Source organism: Alligator sinensis, unplaced genomic scaffold (assembly GCF_000455745.1).
Source record: "Alligator sinensis unplaced genomic scaffold, ASM45574v1 scaffold96_1, whole genome shotgun sequence".
NCBI classification, from domain to species: Eukaryota; Metazoa; Chordata; order Crocodylia; family Alligatoridae; genus Alligator; species Alligator sinensis.
Genome location: NW_005842402.1, coordinates 827,891 through 843,166, shown reverse-complemented (window position 1 = coordinate 843,166; position 15,276 = coordinate 827,891). Strand labels below are relative to the sequence as shown.

Sequence of the window (15,276 nt, the reverse complement as noted above, 5' to 3'; positions counted from 1 at the left end):
CTTTCCCTTAGTATCCACCCTCTGGCGCAGAGACAGAGATAGGGCTAGATGGCCCTGTGGTTTGACCCAGTATGACATTTCTTCTGATGTATAAAAAGAAATGCCAAGTTCCTGTTTTCGCATGGAGATACTTTTTCATATCTGTCTTGAAACACCAAAGTGAAAAGAGCATGCATTTTTTCTTCTACAGAATGTGTTGCACAAATATGGATGATCTACTCTGTGAAAGACCTGTATTTTGCCAATGATAATAAAAGAGCTGCTATTCAAATAGGAAATAATCTAGAATCTTTTTTTTTTTATAAAAGTTTAATTCATTCGTACTTTACATAAGTATTTATAAGCACCTTGTCATTTACTGTCAATTCTAAAAAACAATAGACACTGGAATAGACTCAGTTAACAAAATATGTCAAGACTTATGAACATATGGATCAAGAACTAAGTAAAACACATGGGTATTTTGTACACCAACACCATAACCAGAATCTGGCATTGATTTATTCTAATGTTGCTTTGTTGAGGCCAAAGCTTACATGTCTGTAAACATTAAAATAAACTTTTTACAAACAAACATTTCTTACCCTGAAAGGATATTTGCTGCCTTCTTGTCTTGACCTGTGCTTCAAGATTTGGTGAACAATGTGTTCCCTTAAAACTGTAATGGTGCTTAAAAACTACTTCCAACATTGTGCAAGTTATAAGAAAGGCCATTTGCACATGTGCAGTTTCCTTATATATTCATTTGATCAGTATTTAACTAATGCAACTGTGAAAAACTATACATCTTCAGCAAAACGTTCTGATTTTGGTCCTGTACTTAAAGACCTTCTATAACAGAGTTGTTTACATGGATTTAATTCACAAGCATTTACACAACAAAACCACTATACCAATGTTTCCTGATCTATGCATAAAAAGTATGCCTTCTACTTACACTAAAACATACAAAAAATAAACTACAAAAATCGTTTACACTTGATTTCAGCAAAAAAAGCTTTCTCCAAGAAAAATGATTGTTTTTCCAGCCATCAAAAAAGGAATGCAAGTAAACAATAAATACAATGTGCTTTCTCCATATAGACATATTTACACTTGAGTCTTTGGCTTATGTTTAAATTTCTCTATAAAGAACTTTGTGATCCAGCCATCATTGCACATTAAAACAAAATAAGCCATTTATATATATATTTGCAACACTTGAAACGTATAAAGAATGAATTTTACTATCATTCTGCACTGTGATTTTACTTTAACAATTTATCAAAAGAAAGAAAGGGAAAATTAATACTATATATTCATACATGCAACAGATGGTGGCTCTACTGTAAGTGAGACTGCCACATATACAAACACGGAAAAGTCATAATTTAAGCAAATCTCTTCTGACTCTGGTTTTCATTGAATTTATTTATGTGGCACTAAATGTTGATACTGTATACAGGCATAGAAACAGACTGAGTTCTTCTAATAAGATACACAACTTCATAAGAAAAATACTTTTGCATTTAAAATTTAAAAGTCCCTCTCACTAAAATCTTTCTTCACAGGTTCAAGAACTGTTGTTTAAACAGTTTATTGGGCTTCATATATTTGGTGCACTTTGTCGCATCTGTTCCAACTAAGATGATTCAAGATACTCCAAAGCGACATCATAGCAGAAACGATATTGCTCCTGAAAAGAGAGAAAATTAAACAGTCTAAAATATTAAAGAGGCGACAGATCTATGAGCAATTATATTAATTTCCTACTGTTGTGCCATTTTACTTAATACAAGTCTCACATGGCTTTTCCTTTTTTTTTTTTTTTTAACTCAGGAGTATGCTGCCAGCTCTGACTGAAAATCTCAGCCTACAAACAAGGGAACTGGCCACGGACAGCAATAAACTAATCATTTCCCAGTGTGGTTTGTTCAGCTTCTGAGTTAGTGACAAAACATGTAGTTTTCATGATCTGTCAGAGCATTTCTGTGGTGCAGAACTTCATCCACTGAAGAACTGATAGCTTACGTTTTTAAGTCTGATGGTATTTAGCAGTTAACCAGCATCAACATCTTATTACCACAGCAGGGAAATATTTAACTGTGGTGCTGAACTGCATCAGGCCTAAAGCCAGTTTTTGCAGTTGTGATAATGTAATGTCAAATAGATCAGAAGGCTCATTTAAATGAGGAGATAAGCAAGTACAGCTATGCAAACTGACTGTACCAAGTGTTTATCCTTTAACTAGGTTACTGTTCAATGTCAATACTTTGAGGGCGGGGGGTCAATAAAAGGGAAGGAAGTAGATTCCATTCCATAACCCTTTAAAGCTAAACAAAATGAACCTGCGCGCACGATTTACTGTAGTTTGCAAAGTAAGTCAGTACAATCCATTAGCAGGAAGTGGTGGGGATAACTTTAAGGTTCAGTTCTGCTGTTCATTTTTGTTATCTGATCATCTTGCTGAATGTAGGGCAGATGACAATGTTACATTGGTTTTCCTGGTTTGTTTTCTTACTAACGACTCAACAGCTGCTACCTTTGTTCAAGAGTTCTGAATAAAAACCCACACGGCACAACACCACAGAAACACATACCTACGGAAATTCAGTAACCTGCAAATTGAAACTGCACTGGAATTCGGGGCTATCTTAAACCTAACAATAAATATTCAGATCATTTCCAGAATCACACACAATATACACTGGGGTCTCTTTTTACAGTAGCACGTGTAATTTTCCATGTGATCTAAGGTGCTTTTTTACTCACAGCAGTGAACTAGAATCCATGCAGCAATACAAGCCTCTCTCTCAAAAGTCTACTGCATGGCAAATGAAAAAAAGATAGGGTTGTAGACATTTCTGCAGGATTACTTGATAACACCTGTTAAGATTCTAGCCATTGTTTCATTCGCCTGGTACCAGTGGACAAAAGTCACAAACAATCATTATGTAAATCATGTCACAGAAATATGGCATGCTTACAATATGGTGGTTTTGTTAATGCTGACACCTGCAAAAAGGGCACTCATGGAAAGGAAAACTGCACCTACTTTGTTTATATGCAGGTTCACAGGGTCAAAAGCAATTTTTACTATGCATAAACTTTGAATGTTTTTAATTTCAATTGAGATATCTGAGCATAGTGCTCTAGGCAGCCATCTGGCTGAGAAAAATGTTGGTATTTGTGACACTGTTGGCAGCATCGGAGTCTAATTGCAGAAATGCCAAACTAATTTCTAACCTGCTTTCGTATTTAGCCCTCCTTAAGGAAAACTAATCATGAAGGACTGATTTGTTTTTCCAAAGGATTTCACATCCAGCTTTTAATTTTAGGGGTAGAAGGAATAATGTTAAAGCTGCACTGGGAAAACAAAAGACTGATCTTTAAGTTAGGCATTAGCCTATAAGGTGCGTTATTACCTTCCTTTCTGCTTGATTTCCAATTAACATGACTAGCTACCTCTCTCTGCTAATAATAATTCAAACAGCAAAAGGAAATAATCATTACAATATCATTTGACTCCTCTCAGGAGCCAGTGTCACAGATGAGCATATCTCACTGGGCAGCTGAGACCCAGATACAGCAGCTACAATTAAAAAAATACAGTGTTTTGTATTTATATATATATTTTTCCTATTTATTAACTTTTGGAATAGCCTGTGTGAGTGAAATAAAATGAAATTTTCTCTAAATATACTGTGTTATCTTGAGAGATTACAGTATACCCATATTGTACAGAATATTTGCCTTTAAAAGTATTAGGTAATAATGCTAGGAGAGCAGTGGCCTTCCGAAATATACAACCCAGCCTTTTATGATGCAATGAGAGCAAACAATAAGCTTCCCAAGTCCAGGATGTATCATTTCCTAATGCTCCACTAATCCAGGATGTTGAACTCAGTGGTAGAATTCCACTGTGGCAGATAGAGCTGGTTGTTCATAGACCCAGTAACATATCCAGGGAGGGATCCAGTATGACAGCTCCTTGGGGAGTCTGTGGTGATGCAGGAGCCCTGTGCTACAGCTACAGCAACAGGAGCTAAATGCAGGGACACTGTGCCATTTCTTTAGCAGCAATGACAGGGTGTGCAGATCCCCCAGCAGCAGCCAGGGACTTTCAGTCCCTGGGGCACGTGAAGACAGGTCCCCCTCCCTAGTTATGCCTCTGCACAGACCCACCTCAGTATGGCTCCAGATGGGTGGTCAGATAAAATGAAGAAAGCTTTGCTTGCTCTCACAGACGAATTCTGATATGAATTGTGTTGCACTGTGAGCACAGCAGAAAGGATCTCGCACTTAGATAACACCACTGAAACAATGAACAATCCCCTGAATCACAAGTGAGAGTGAGTGATCCCAAGTGAGCATATCCACACAGACTGCATATTTTTCACCTTGTTCTCTAGCTGCATGAATGCAGTTCAACATGCTCTAACTTACCGGGGTTTCTACCATGTTTGGCTTACTGTTCCGTAAAGTCTTTACTGCGTGGAAAACATCAACCACACTTTGCCTTTTGACCATTTCAACAACTATGCCTATGGCACAGAACATCCCACTTCGACCACCACCGTTCCTGAAAGCAGATAAAACAACAGAGCTAATGCACCTCTGGTACATACACATTTATCAGTCACACTAATCTGAACTTCTTTAGTTTTGTCAGGTTTTGTGTAGGGTGAGTCCCAATTCTTTTGCACTCCAGTGAATGTGATGTGAAACATTCAACTTTACTGATACAATGATGCTCCTCCTAATCATTTCCTCCACATGTTGGTGCTTTATAACCCATTATGTAGCCTAGCTCTGTTATAATACAGCTTAAATGGGCGGTAGAAATTAAAAGCAAGTGCTATGAATATAAAGTAGAACATTTTTCCATTTGTCTCGTCTAACAGGAATAAAGTGTGATGTATCTTTGATTTGATCTCTGGTTAACCTTCAGATAAACCACTAATTTGATTTAATATGATTTCAAAAGGTTTGCAGATGTGCTGTTTTTCGCTTAAATTTAAATTACACAAAATTCCAAAATTCTATGGACACTGTACTGGTGACCCACAATGCTGTTACAGTTAAGCATCAAAAAGTATCTCTTTGAGCATCTAATTAGAAATCTCTTTGTATGCATTTTATAACATTTAAAATAATATAGCTTTTAATAAAAGCTAAAATTTAAGCTTTAATTTGAAACATGGTACAAAATAGATTAATCATATTCTAGTCACAGAGGGTGCATCTACACATATAAATAATGTGATGTGATACACTCCAAAACTATCTTTGCTGCTCAGAGTCAAGTGCTCCTGGGTGCAGCGTCTGCATGTCCTCTCAGGACAACAGCAGTTTGAGTTGGGGTAGAGCAGCCCTGGGCTAGCAGCAAGCTTGGGTTAGCCCCTGGCTCTGAGCTGAGATGTTATGCGGCAGAGGGGCTGTCTGGGGCACGAAAGTGCTAAAGTGTGAAGCCACACAGCAGGCAGGCCCTGAACATTAGCACTCTCATGCCCCAGCCAACCCCTGTCACCGTCTACACACGTGTTTCGGTGGAGTAAATAACTGCGCCATAAGTCAGTACTATCCCTGATAATACTATGTTATGGTGGAGTTAATTAATTTGCTGTACCCTATTATGGGTGCACATGTAGACAGTAACACTTTACTGAGGGGCTAATTAGTCAATGCTGCAGTAAAGTGCACATATAGATGCACCCTAAATGTACAAAAAGAACGATTATATTGACTTTTTCCCCTGAAAGTAACTTTTTAATGGTGGTGTTGAGGTGCTATTTTTACGTGATGGTCCAGGAAATGTGAGACATGAATTCTTGTGGGTCATATCTTTTACTGGGCAAACTGCATGGTTGGGAATAGACACAGTACCTGAAATACCTGAAAGCTTGCCTATCTCAACCAAGTAGTTGGTCCAATAAAAGATTGGTGACACTGAATTCTTACATCTTTTTTTTTTAAATGAACTTCTTACTCTTATACATGTGATGAACTTAAGTGTTTTATCCCCTTTTTAAATTGTAGCACTAAGAAATGAAGGTACTTTTTCCTACATCATATTCCTGCATCATTATGACAGATATGCTCTACGAAGTCCTTCAACTTCACAAACGCATATTCTTTGTCCATGATGATACCAAGTCCTGCAATCATGTTGGAGAACTATGCCATGTATATATGAAAAGCTATAAATACTCTATTGCCACTTGGTACAAAGGAGTTTCCTTCTGGAATAATTCAACAGTGCAATGGTACTGGATCAGAAGACACTGGAGTACTCTTATAGTTGCCTAGAAAAAAACTGCCATTACATGTAAATGGAGAATATAAGCAACTCTGAGAAGCTCTAGGAAAAGAATATGCATCTAACAGATAAGATTCAAACTACCATGATACCAAGGCTCTTGTCTAGAAAAACCCGGGTGTGAGTGAAAAGTAATAAAAGTGACAAAATGAAGGAAGAGTAAGAAAAACGACATGTGCAGAAGGAAGTGTGGGGTTGAATTTAAATTAAAAAACTGGATTCTAAACAACAGTTAGAGTTGGTGCCATGTACCCAGCTGGCTTTAAAGAAATTACTCACAGACAGTGAATGATCATCCGGCCCTCCCCTTCTTCACATTCCTCTTGCCATTTTTCAACCTGGAGAATTAGCTTCAAGAATGAACGTTTGGAAGCTGGTACATCTCTGTGAGAAGTCCATCCCAAATATTGGAACTGCTGCACCATCAGATAGCCTTCCTGGGGCTAAGAGAAGACAAACAACTTCATGTTAACAAGGCATCTATAGAACTGAGTTCAGGAAACCAAACAGACCAAATGTGGAACCCAATGAGAAACAGTACACATTATGGCAAATGCCATTCCACACATGTGCAGAGCTGAGTATGCCTACAAAGCAAAAGTGTAAGGGTCCCACTGCAGCAGAAGCAGGTTACAGAAGAAAATGGTCTGGAGTAATTTCTGTCAGAATGAGACAAAGTTTGTTGGGCCATTATTTTTTTCAATGCCACAGTTGTTATAGGGGTATATCTCTGGGTTCTAAAAGAAAAATCTGTTTTTTTTTAATTAATTCTGAACGGCCCTCTGCATAGTCAAATCATGGGATTTCTGGACCTTATAGAAAAACAGAAGTGGCCACACACTTCCATCTGTAGTTCTTACCCAAATAAACTATTTTGTTATAAATTATGAATTCTTTTGGCTCAAATATGAACGGTCACAGCCTTTTCCCATTTTGCCAGCCCATCACATTTGGATGGTCCTGGTATAACTCTCTGACCCATTTCCACACTAGACTTGAGATAGGAAGAGTGCTGGGTTGGGCTTAAAATATCTCAAGCAGCTCTGCTCTGCCTCGCTGCCCTGAAGAATAACCTACTCTGTCTGGCTTCCTGTAGCAGGGGCAGGCTTAGAAGAAAAGAGATGTGAGAAAGAAAGTGTCAAAAGCAAGACCTAAAGGAAATAAGGGAACAGAAAGGAACAAAACATGTTAAAAGCCAAAACACAGAAGCAGAAAGAAGAAAATGAGACTAAAATGAGAACTGAATGAAAGAAAGAAAGAAGGACACTAGAAGACAGAGGATTATAATTGTTTGTAGGTGTTCTTTTGCTTAACAGTACTGTATTTCCCTGAAGGAGAATAAGAAATGGGGATGAAAACATTTTACTTAAGACTCATCACAATCTGAGTGTGGGGGTTTGGATAAAAAATGGCCAAAATCTAAACTAGGTCTGAGTTCAGGGTTTAAAAAAAAAACGCAACAAAAAAGTCTTTGCAAAAACAATAACATAACATATTTCCCTTCAATGTTTTAATATTCAAGAAAGGTGAAGAGATATGCTAGAGACACAGCTCACTGTATTCAGAGCTTGATGGTTAAATACAAGACAGAACAAGTGAGGGGAATCAACCAGGAATAGTTACAAAGGTACGAAACCTGTTGGTAAATACAACATTTTTTTTCACTTAGTTCTTGTCCGCAACATGGCAGAAGTGAGCTTTCAGTGATCTCAAGGAGGAGCTGGTAGCTAGCTAAAAGGGTTTGAGAGGACATCAAAACAACAGAGGAGAGGATAGCATAGCAAAATGCTTGACTGGGTGAAGGAAATGAAACTGCATTGTTAGTGGAGCTGTAAGGAACAATAAAAATGAAGATCAGGGAAAAGTGGTGCAAACCTTAAAGCCAGCCTAATCTGAAAAGGCTTTTCACACAGGCTTTGCAGACTGTCAATTTGTCTGCTTCATTTTGTAGCCCATACACTTCAGAGGTGGTAACTATATACTATATTTACCCAAATCCAAGGCAACACTGAATTTAAAATGAACCCCACCCTCCCTGAACACCAATAATTAGATTCCATCTAATTTATAATTTTCCATGGATTTATTTATAATAATTCCATGGGATTATTATGAAATCTATACTTTTCCATGGATAGAATCTAATTAGTTGAGGGTCATCTTAAATTTGTCCTCCCACAGCTATGGCTAGAAAAGCAGCCAGGCCCAGACACCTCCTCCTTACCCTCTTTGCCTCTCCTCCTTGTACCTGGCTGCCCTGCCATTTGCTTCCTGCCATGTTGGAAGCTTGCTGCCTGCTCTCTGCCCCATGCTGCCTGTTCCTTCCCCCTGCTACCTTTCCCCCCTGTCTGTCCCCTGCTGTCAGTGACCGTGCCCCCCACCAGTGCCTGCCCCTCCCCGCAACCTGCCCCTCCAGACCTTTGCATCCCCCATACCTGCCCCCACTACACCCATCCCCCCCATCCCCTGCACCCTTACAAGTGGTGAGAAATTCTATTTGAAACTGCAATAAACCTTTAATCAAGTCTGTGGGAGTGTGCTAATTAGCGTGCTCCAGCCAGCCTCCATGTATTAGCATCCCTGGGCTCCAAATTGGTGGCAGGGCCACTTTAAATAAAGCTCATTTAATGGGGATACATAAGATGCTGCGGGCCCTTTAATTAGAATGGCTCCCCCTCTATCCCCGGAACACATTTAAAATGCTCAGAATGTCTTAAAAACATCACTACTGTATCTTAAATACTATTTAAAATACAAATCCATATATTCACCTAATAGTGTTAACTAGTTAATTACTATTAAAATAATGCTTACTCTTGTTAGATTGCATATCCTGAAAATTCTGTTTATCACATCACAATCCATTGTACAAGACATGCATTCTACTTGAATAGGACCATATCTCAGCATTCCTTCTTCAGGCCAATATTGTGGGCAGCCCTGTACAAGGATAAAGTAGATATAATTAAAATTTAAGTTATATTATCGTATTTGCCTGCAATTGTAATACTTGGTCTTGACAGAACAGCAGTAATATAGTCATTAGCTGTAATTAGCTAATAAAAACCTTCGTCATGGAATATATAGAATGTAATGACATCGTAATTACATGCACTCTATTACCTAGTGAAATCACATTGATTTATTAATTTGTATACCAAACGCCACCCACCCCATGCACCAAGCTAACCTGTGCTAAATCAACTTCATTCAGCATCACAAGAGAGGTGCAGCCATAGTCATACACTAATCTCCAGAAATCTTTCACAGTGTTTGGCAAAGGATGTTGTGTAACTATGAAAGCAGCTGGTTGCCTGTAGCTCTGTAAAGAAAAAATACTTTATCAGTATTATTAAAGAAAGCACAGAATAACTTTCATGCAAATTCTGAAACAGAAATATATTAGACAACCAAAACAAACCACTTAGAAAGCAACATATTTTAAAGTAAGAATGTATTGATCACTGTATTCATGCTTTAAATTTTATTTTAGGCATATGCCCTGTTAAGCTTAAGGTTTTCACACCAATTTGAGGACCTTTTTAAAGACTTTGCTGAACTGAGGCATATATGACATCCACTCATCAGAGTTTTGGATTACTTTATGATACTCAAAAGAGATATTATCCTATTTCAGAGGGGAATACTAAGGTGGAGAAAAATTAACTGATTTACTGGAGCCAGGAAGGTCTCTGACTGAGTTACCCAGATCTTTAGTACTAGTGTCACAGCTCAAATCACAAGACCATCTTTCCTCTACTACCTGATCTTACTCATTTTTCTGTTTTTTAAAGGCTTTTCCTTGATCTGACACCAGGAAGATTTACAAGTTGCCTAGTAACTTTTAAATAGTTTTTTTGGAAACTTTTTTTTTCTCTCTTGGTTGGAGTTGGAGCCAGGCTGTGAGCATTGCAATATTTTCGCCTGTGGAAGAAGTTGACAGGGTACCATCAGGCAGCAACACCACACAATTACAAATCCGGAAGAATACTGCTACACATCAACTGATACACTAATTTAAAATCACAGGTGTCAAACCTGGGTTGGATCCTGTCCGCAGAGCTCCTTATGGGCTTGATATAGACTGCATTGAGCTTTGCAGGCTGAATCAAGACCCACTTCCAGGCTAGGGACAGATATTACACAGAAAACGGTATAAGTGATTGGACACCAGTTCAAATCTGTAACACAACAGTAGTTTAATGCACTAAAACAACTTTAAAAATGGCCAAAACCGGTTTAAGATGGGTGTAGTATCAGACTTAACTGATTTAGGTTAAATAACATTATTGAACTTCTGTTCCAGATCCCCTTCAGCTTCAAGTTAACTCATTGTCTGTCCCCCACATCCCAAGATGCTTTGCATCTCCCCCACAACTCTTCCCCTCCCTACCACAGGGTGGGTGGGCTAGCCTTTGTCAAGCTGTCTTCATCAGCTGAGCAGGTAGGCATGTTCTAGTGCCTCCCCCTCGTCCCAACTTCTGGCCTAGGCCACTGAAAGTGTAAGGCTGCATTTCTGGAATCAAAAGTGAATGTCTCTTCACTTGCTTATTGGTTCAATCTACGCAGCTTAGACTAACCTGCGAAGACTGAACTGATTCAGACTTGGGCTTTCTGACTGCCTGTACTTAGCCCCAGTGATGGGGCAAGCAGCAGCAAGGGGGTTACCGCAGCCTGCTCACTTCACCCCTGAATTTCTGGCATTTCCAGGAGTCCCACGGGCTGGCTGAAATGTTGCTTTTGGGGCAGCAAGCAGCTGATAGGGGAGCTGTGACAGCAACAGCTGACTGGGCTCACTGACAGGCTCCTGTGAGGGTGCGGGGGGAGGGGGTAACTATGGAAAAGCCCCCTATTGCCCCCTGGCTGGAGAGCACAACTTAGTGAGGATTTTGTAGCACACTAGCCAGGGAGCTCACAATGTGTGTATATTCCCATAGACTTCTATTTTTGCAGCTATACAAATGAATGTGTGCACATAGCCATATTCTACTCATACCATCACCCAATTTTCCAAAATTAAACTCATTGCCCAAAGCTGTGCTGGACAGATCCCATAACATAATTTTTGCCCAGGCATTTAATAAAACTATCATTCCAAAGATAAACACTCTCTCTCTCTCACAAACAGTATACGCTATATTGTAATAGCTAGTTTCAAATTCCCACATACAGCCTCAGTGACCTTATGAAAGCCAGGTACAAACCTTCCATTTTTCTGGCATAATAGCTGATTATATTGAGCAACTTTATTTTGTCATTTCAGATATTTCATATATAAACTTAGTTAAAGCTCTTGGATTAACAACATGATATCCTGCTATTTATCAGTTTGTTCCAGTATCTTTCCCTGACACTTCAGTTTTTAACAGTAATTCATTTTTTAAGGAAAAAAAAAGAGCTGTACATACTTAGAAATTAGGCGACTTATCTAGAAGCTTACTGTAAATTCGTATTTAGATGCTTCACTTTAGGAGATGGCTAAATTTGAACATTTTAGTGATGTGTGAGCAAACACACATAGGCATACGATGAGCTGCATTATCACCCATATACTTTTAATTGTCTCAACTCTTCCCTTCTGCCTGCTAAATCATTTTTTACCCTGGGGAATACTGCAATCATTCAAAAACTCCAACTAGCTTTACACAGCTGCAATTCAAAATGGAAAAGCCCCTCTTCCAAAAAACCAAGTAAACAAACAAACAACCCACATACCCCTTGACAGAAATACTTCCTTTTTTCCCTTCCACAACAAATGCAAAATTTCTCTCAAAAAACAGGCAAAGCTCAGATGAACAATATTGCTCTCTGAACCAGAGACAGATTTTAAAGGTTTGGTATCTTGTGGAAATTGGCATTTAGTACTTTAGTAATACTATTAAAAAGATAAGATTTCTAGCTTTCTGGTGGTTCTCACGAGGCCACAAGTCTGAGATATCAGACCTTGTAAAGTAATGACAAAAAAGTTAGCAGATTTTGAAAATACTACCAAGATTTCTCCCTCCCTTCTTTAAGACTGTTTTGCTGAACACTACAGTAAGAAAGAATTACCCTTTCTTTAACCAGCAAGTGCTCTCTCTCATATTACACAGCTTTTCATGGCACGTTATGTAGACAAAGGAGATAGTCTCTTACGTCCATAAGAGCAGCATTGATATAGTTGCTGCTCTCCCCATCAATAGTAATTAAGAAAGGCAGACATCTGTCAGGTGGCAGCGTATCCATGAAGCGATTCTTGTCATGATTCCTTGGCAAGCAGGCTATACTGCAGTCTTCAGCTTGCAGCCGAGGGGTCACAGAATTCAGAGTCTAAAAGACAGAGGGGAAATAATGTCACATTATAATGCATCTTGAACATAATGACCTGGAAATTTACTGCTTTATTAAAAATGTGCACTGTAGAAAGCACAACAAATCTCAGGCAAAGAAAGGCATGTCTCACATTGGGAATCTTGCTGGAGTTTTTCAGTTAAAGTCAATGAGAACTTAAGTGTGAAGAGAAGTACAAACTGGTGAATGCTTCCTTCCACCTACATCCTCCCCAAAAAGGAGGTTGAATAAAGGAAGGAAATAAAGAAGAACCCTATGTATCCCATACGAATTGTGACTCAATTGTTTAAAATGCAATATGATGCCCCATCTAGTTCAAGGTCAGTGTTATGAAACTATGAAACTATTCATTATAGTTCCCAGTCTATTGCAATTACAATCAAAGAAAGTTATTTTATATTTAAAAGCGCCTCTGTAAAGTACGTAATGAAAGACATGGGTGCTGTATTTTGTTGAATATATGAAAGGGACAAAGGTTACGATCTTGATAAGAAAGCCCTTTTCCTTAAAAGGTATTAAATGTACCTAGAGGCAAGGAAGCTGCCATTACATGAAGAGCTAGCAGTAACTGCAAATACCTGGAATTCATCTTTGAGATGTGAAGAGTTTGTTTGAGAGTCTATTCTAATCATATCAAAATATGCAGCTTTGAATTCACAGACAGGGATGGCAGTTTCTCCACACAAGCAGGCTTCTAGAATGGCATCATGAATAAAAATGTACTGCTCCTAACCAAATGAGGAAAAGGAAAAAAAGTTCCAGCAATTTAAAAACAAAATAATATCTTTCCTTCATTTATGATGAGCATATCTTCCTTTCTCTATAAATCTTATTCAAAGCAGCTTCCATCAATCCTTTTTGATATTGCTTTTGCACCTTTAGTAGAGTACATTCTTTATAACTGGAATACAGTTAAATCAAGATGTTTCCCTCAGAACCAATTTAAGCCCAGTGAAATTTAAAAGCTTATGTACAGTAATTTGCTTAATGGGGGACTTTTCAGGTGATTTTGTGGTGCTTGGGTCTGCGTGTATATCAGTGTTATGCTAGTGCTGCTTATTTGCTTCCTTAACAGCAGCTTTAAGCCCTACGATACCTACAAAAATGCATAAATTAATTCAAGCATTGCCTGCTCCTGACAATTACTTGGCATATTCCATGCACCTTATGTCTAATAAGTGGGCGCTGGGCTAGTAATAGCTTTTGCACTATTCCAATGCAGATGATGCTTCCCTTAAATTCTGTTGTCCTGTCCAGTGCTGATTTCAGACCTAGACAATTAATTATTCTTCCATCAGCATCTTCTTTTGATTATTTTACAACTCCTATTGAGAGGTAGTGGCATCACAAAACTGGTAATAAACAAAAGTAGTATGTCTACACAGCAAAACAAAGGGGTGATTGTAGCAAGTGCTATCTATGCTAGCTTAATTTCACCAGCACAAGTGACAATGGCGGGAAAGTGCATCATGGGTGCTGGCAGATGCTAGCAATCAGTGCATATCATCAGGGTCCCTGGAGAGATTGTATTCTGGTTCCTAAGCATACATTCCTAGCACACAGCTTCCTACTTGTTCAAGTTCATGCCGCTGCCTCTTCACTGCTATGCTTACCTGTCCTGACCTACTGGTGCCCATATTCTCTGACCCAAGGAGCTTAAAAAGAAAAGAAAGAGAGTAATGGGAAATTGGGAGAACAAGAGGAAGGGACAACAAAGATGACAGTAAGATTACATGATGACTTGGCAGAGAGGTGGTAAGCCATGTTAGTGTAAAGTCAAGCAGAAGGTAGGGCAGGGCAGCATCTTAGAGACAACTCATTCAGAAAGGCATGAGATTTTATAGGCAAAACAATTTTGTTAATTTTTGTATCTGATGAAGTATGTTGTTGTCTATGAAAGCTCATTCCTCTCTGCACCACTTATTCTCTAGGGCCCCTAACACAAGTTACACTTAAGATGCGATTACCTAGTTAATTGCTTCTAAAATAGTTACCTGGCAACACGTTAGTGCAGTTAATGGCATGATGAAATAAGGAATAAGCCAAAAAAGTTATTATAGAAAATATTTGTAATAACTTTCTGGCTGGTTCCTATCACATCACTAATTGAACACTGTCTTCCCCCAGGGCTGGCAGCCCCATCATCTGATTTGCCCCCATGGCTGGGAGCCCAGATCAGCTGATGGGGCTCCCAGGCATGAGAGCATGTAGTGCACCCCCATGGTTGGGATTCTGAATCAGCTGATGGCTGCCAGCCTCAGAAGCAAATGGTGTACTAGGGCTGGACGATCCATCAATTGATGAGGCTCCCAGCTGCTGGAGCTTGCTTGATTCTGGGTTTTCTCTGCACTGGCAGTAATATGTGATGGGCTCTGATGCTCAATCCCATAATCATGCCTCTTTGCCATGCGTGTTACATGGCAGGAGGTACAATTGTGGGGGTCACATATCAGACTCCACCATGCCTTTAATTTCACATCTGCCAGGGGTGTAACTTGCCACCCTGCTCAACCACAATGACTTTCTCATGGGGGTTCTGATTATAGCTTAGTTATTAGAGTGGTGTTTTTTGGGCTAGACTGCTGAAAAAATATTAAGGGAACTGGTAGAACTGTGAAGATGATGAGGTGATGTAGCAAATGGGGAAG

At 39.0% G+C, this 15,276-nt stretch overlaps 1 protein-coding gene across 1 annotated transcript in view; it reads right to left on the bottom strand.

Annotated features, from left to right (window-relative positions):
- Positions 1–315: 315 nt before the first annotated feature.
- The window catches only part of PTPRK (protein tyrosine phosphatase, receptor type K), a 570,492-nt gene continuing 555,531 nt past the window's right edge, over positions 316–15,276 (bottom strand). The window contains exons 26-33 of the mRNA XM_025211350.1: positions 14,242–14,283; positions 13,207–13,356; positions 12,434–12,607; positions 9,489–9,620; positions 9,113–9,238; positions 6,578–6,741; positions 4,426–4,561; positions 316–1,675 (exon numbers count right to left, since the gene is read on the bottom strand). Coding sequence (XP_025067135.1) covers positions 1,622–1,675; positions 4,426–4,561; positions 6,578–6,741; positions 9,113–9,238; positions 9,489–9,620; positions 12,434–12,607; positions 13,207–13,356; positions 14,242–14,283 — 978 coding nt within the window. The 3' untranslated portion in view covers positions 316–1,621. The remainder of the gene's footprint in view (positions 1,676–4,425; positions 4,562–6,577; positions 6,742–9,112; positions 9,239–9,488; positions 9,621–12,433; positions 12,608–13,206; positions 13,357–14,241; positions 14,284–15,276) is intronic.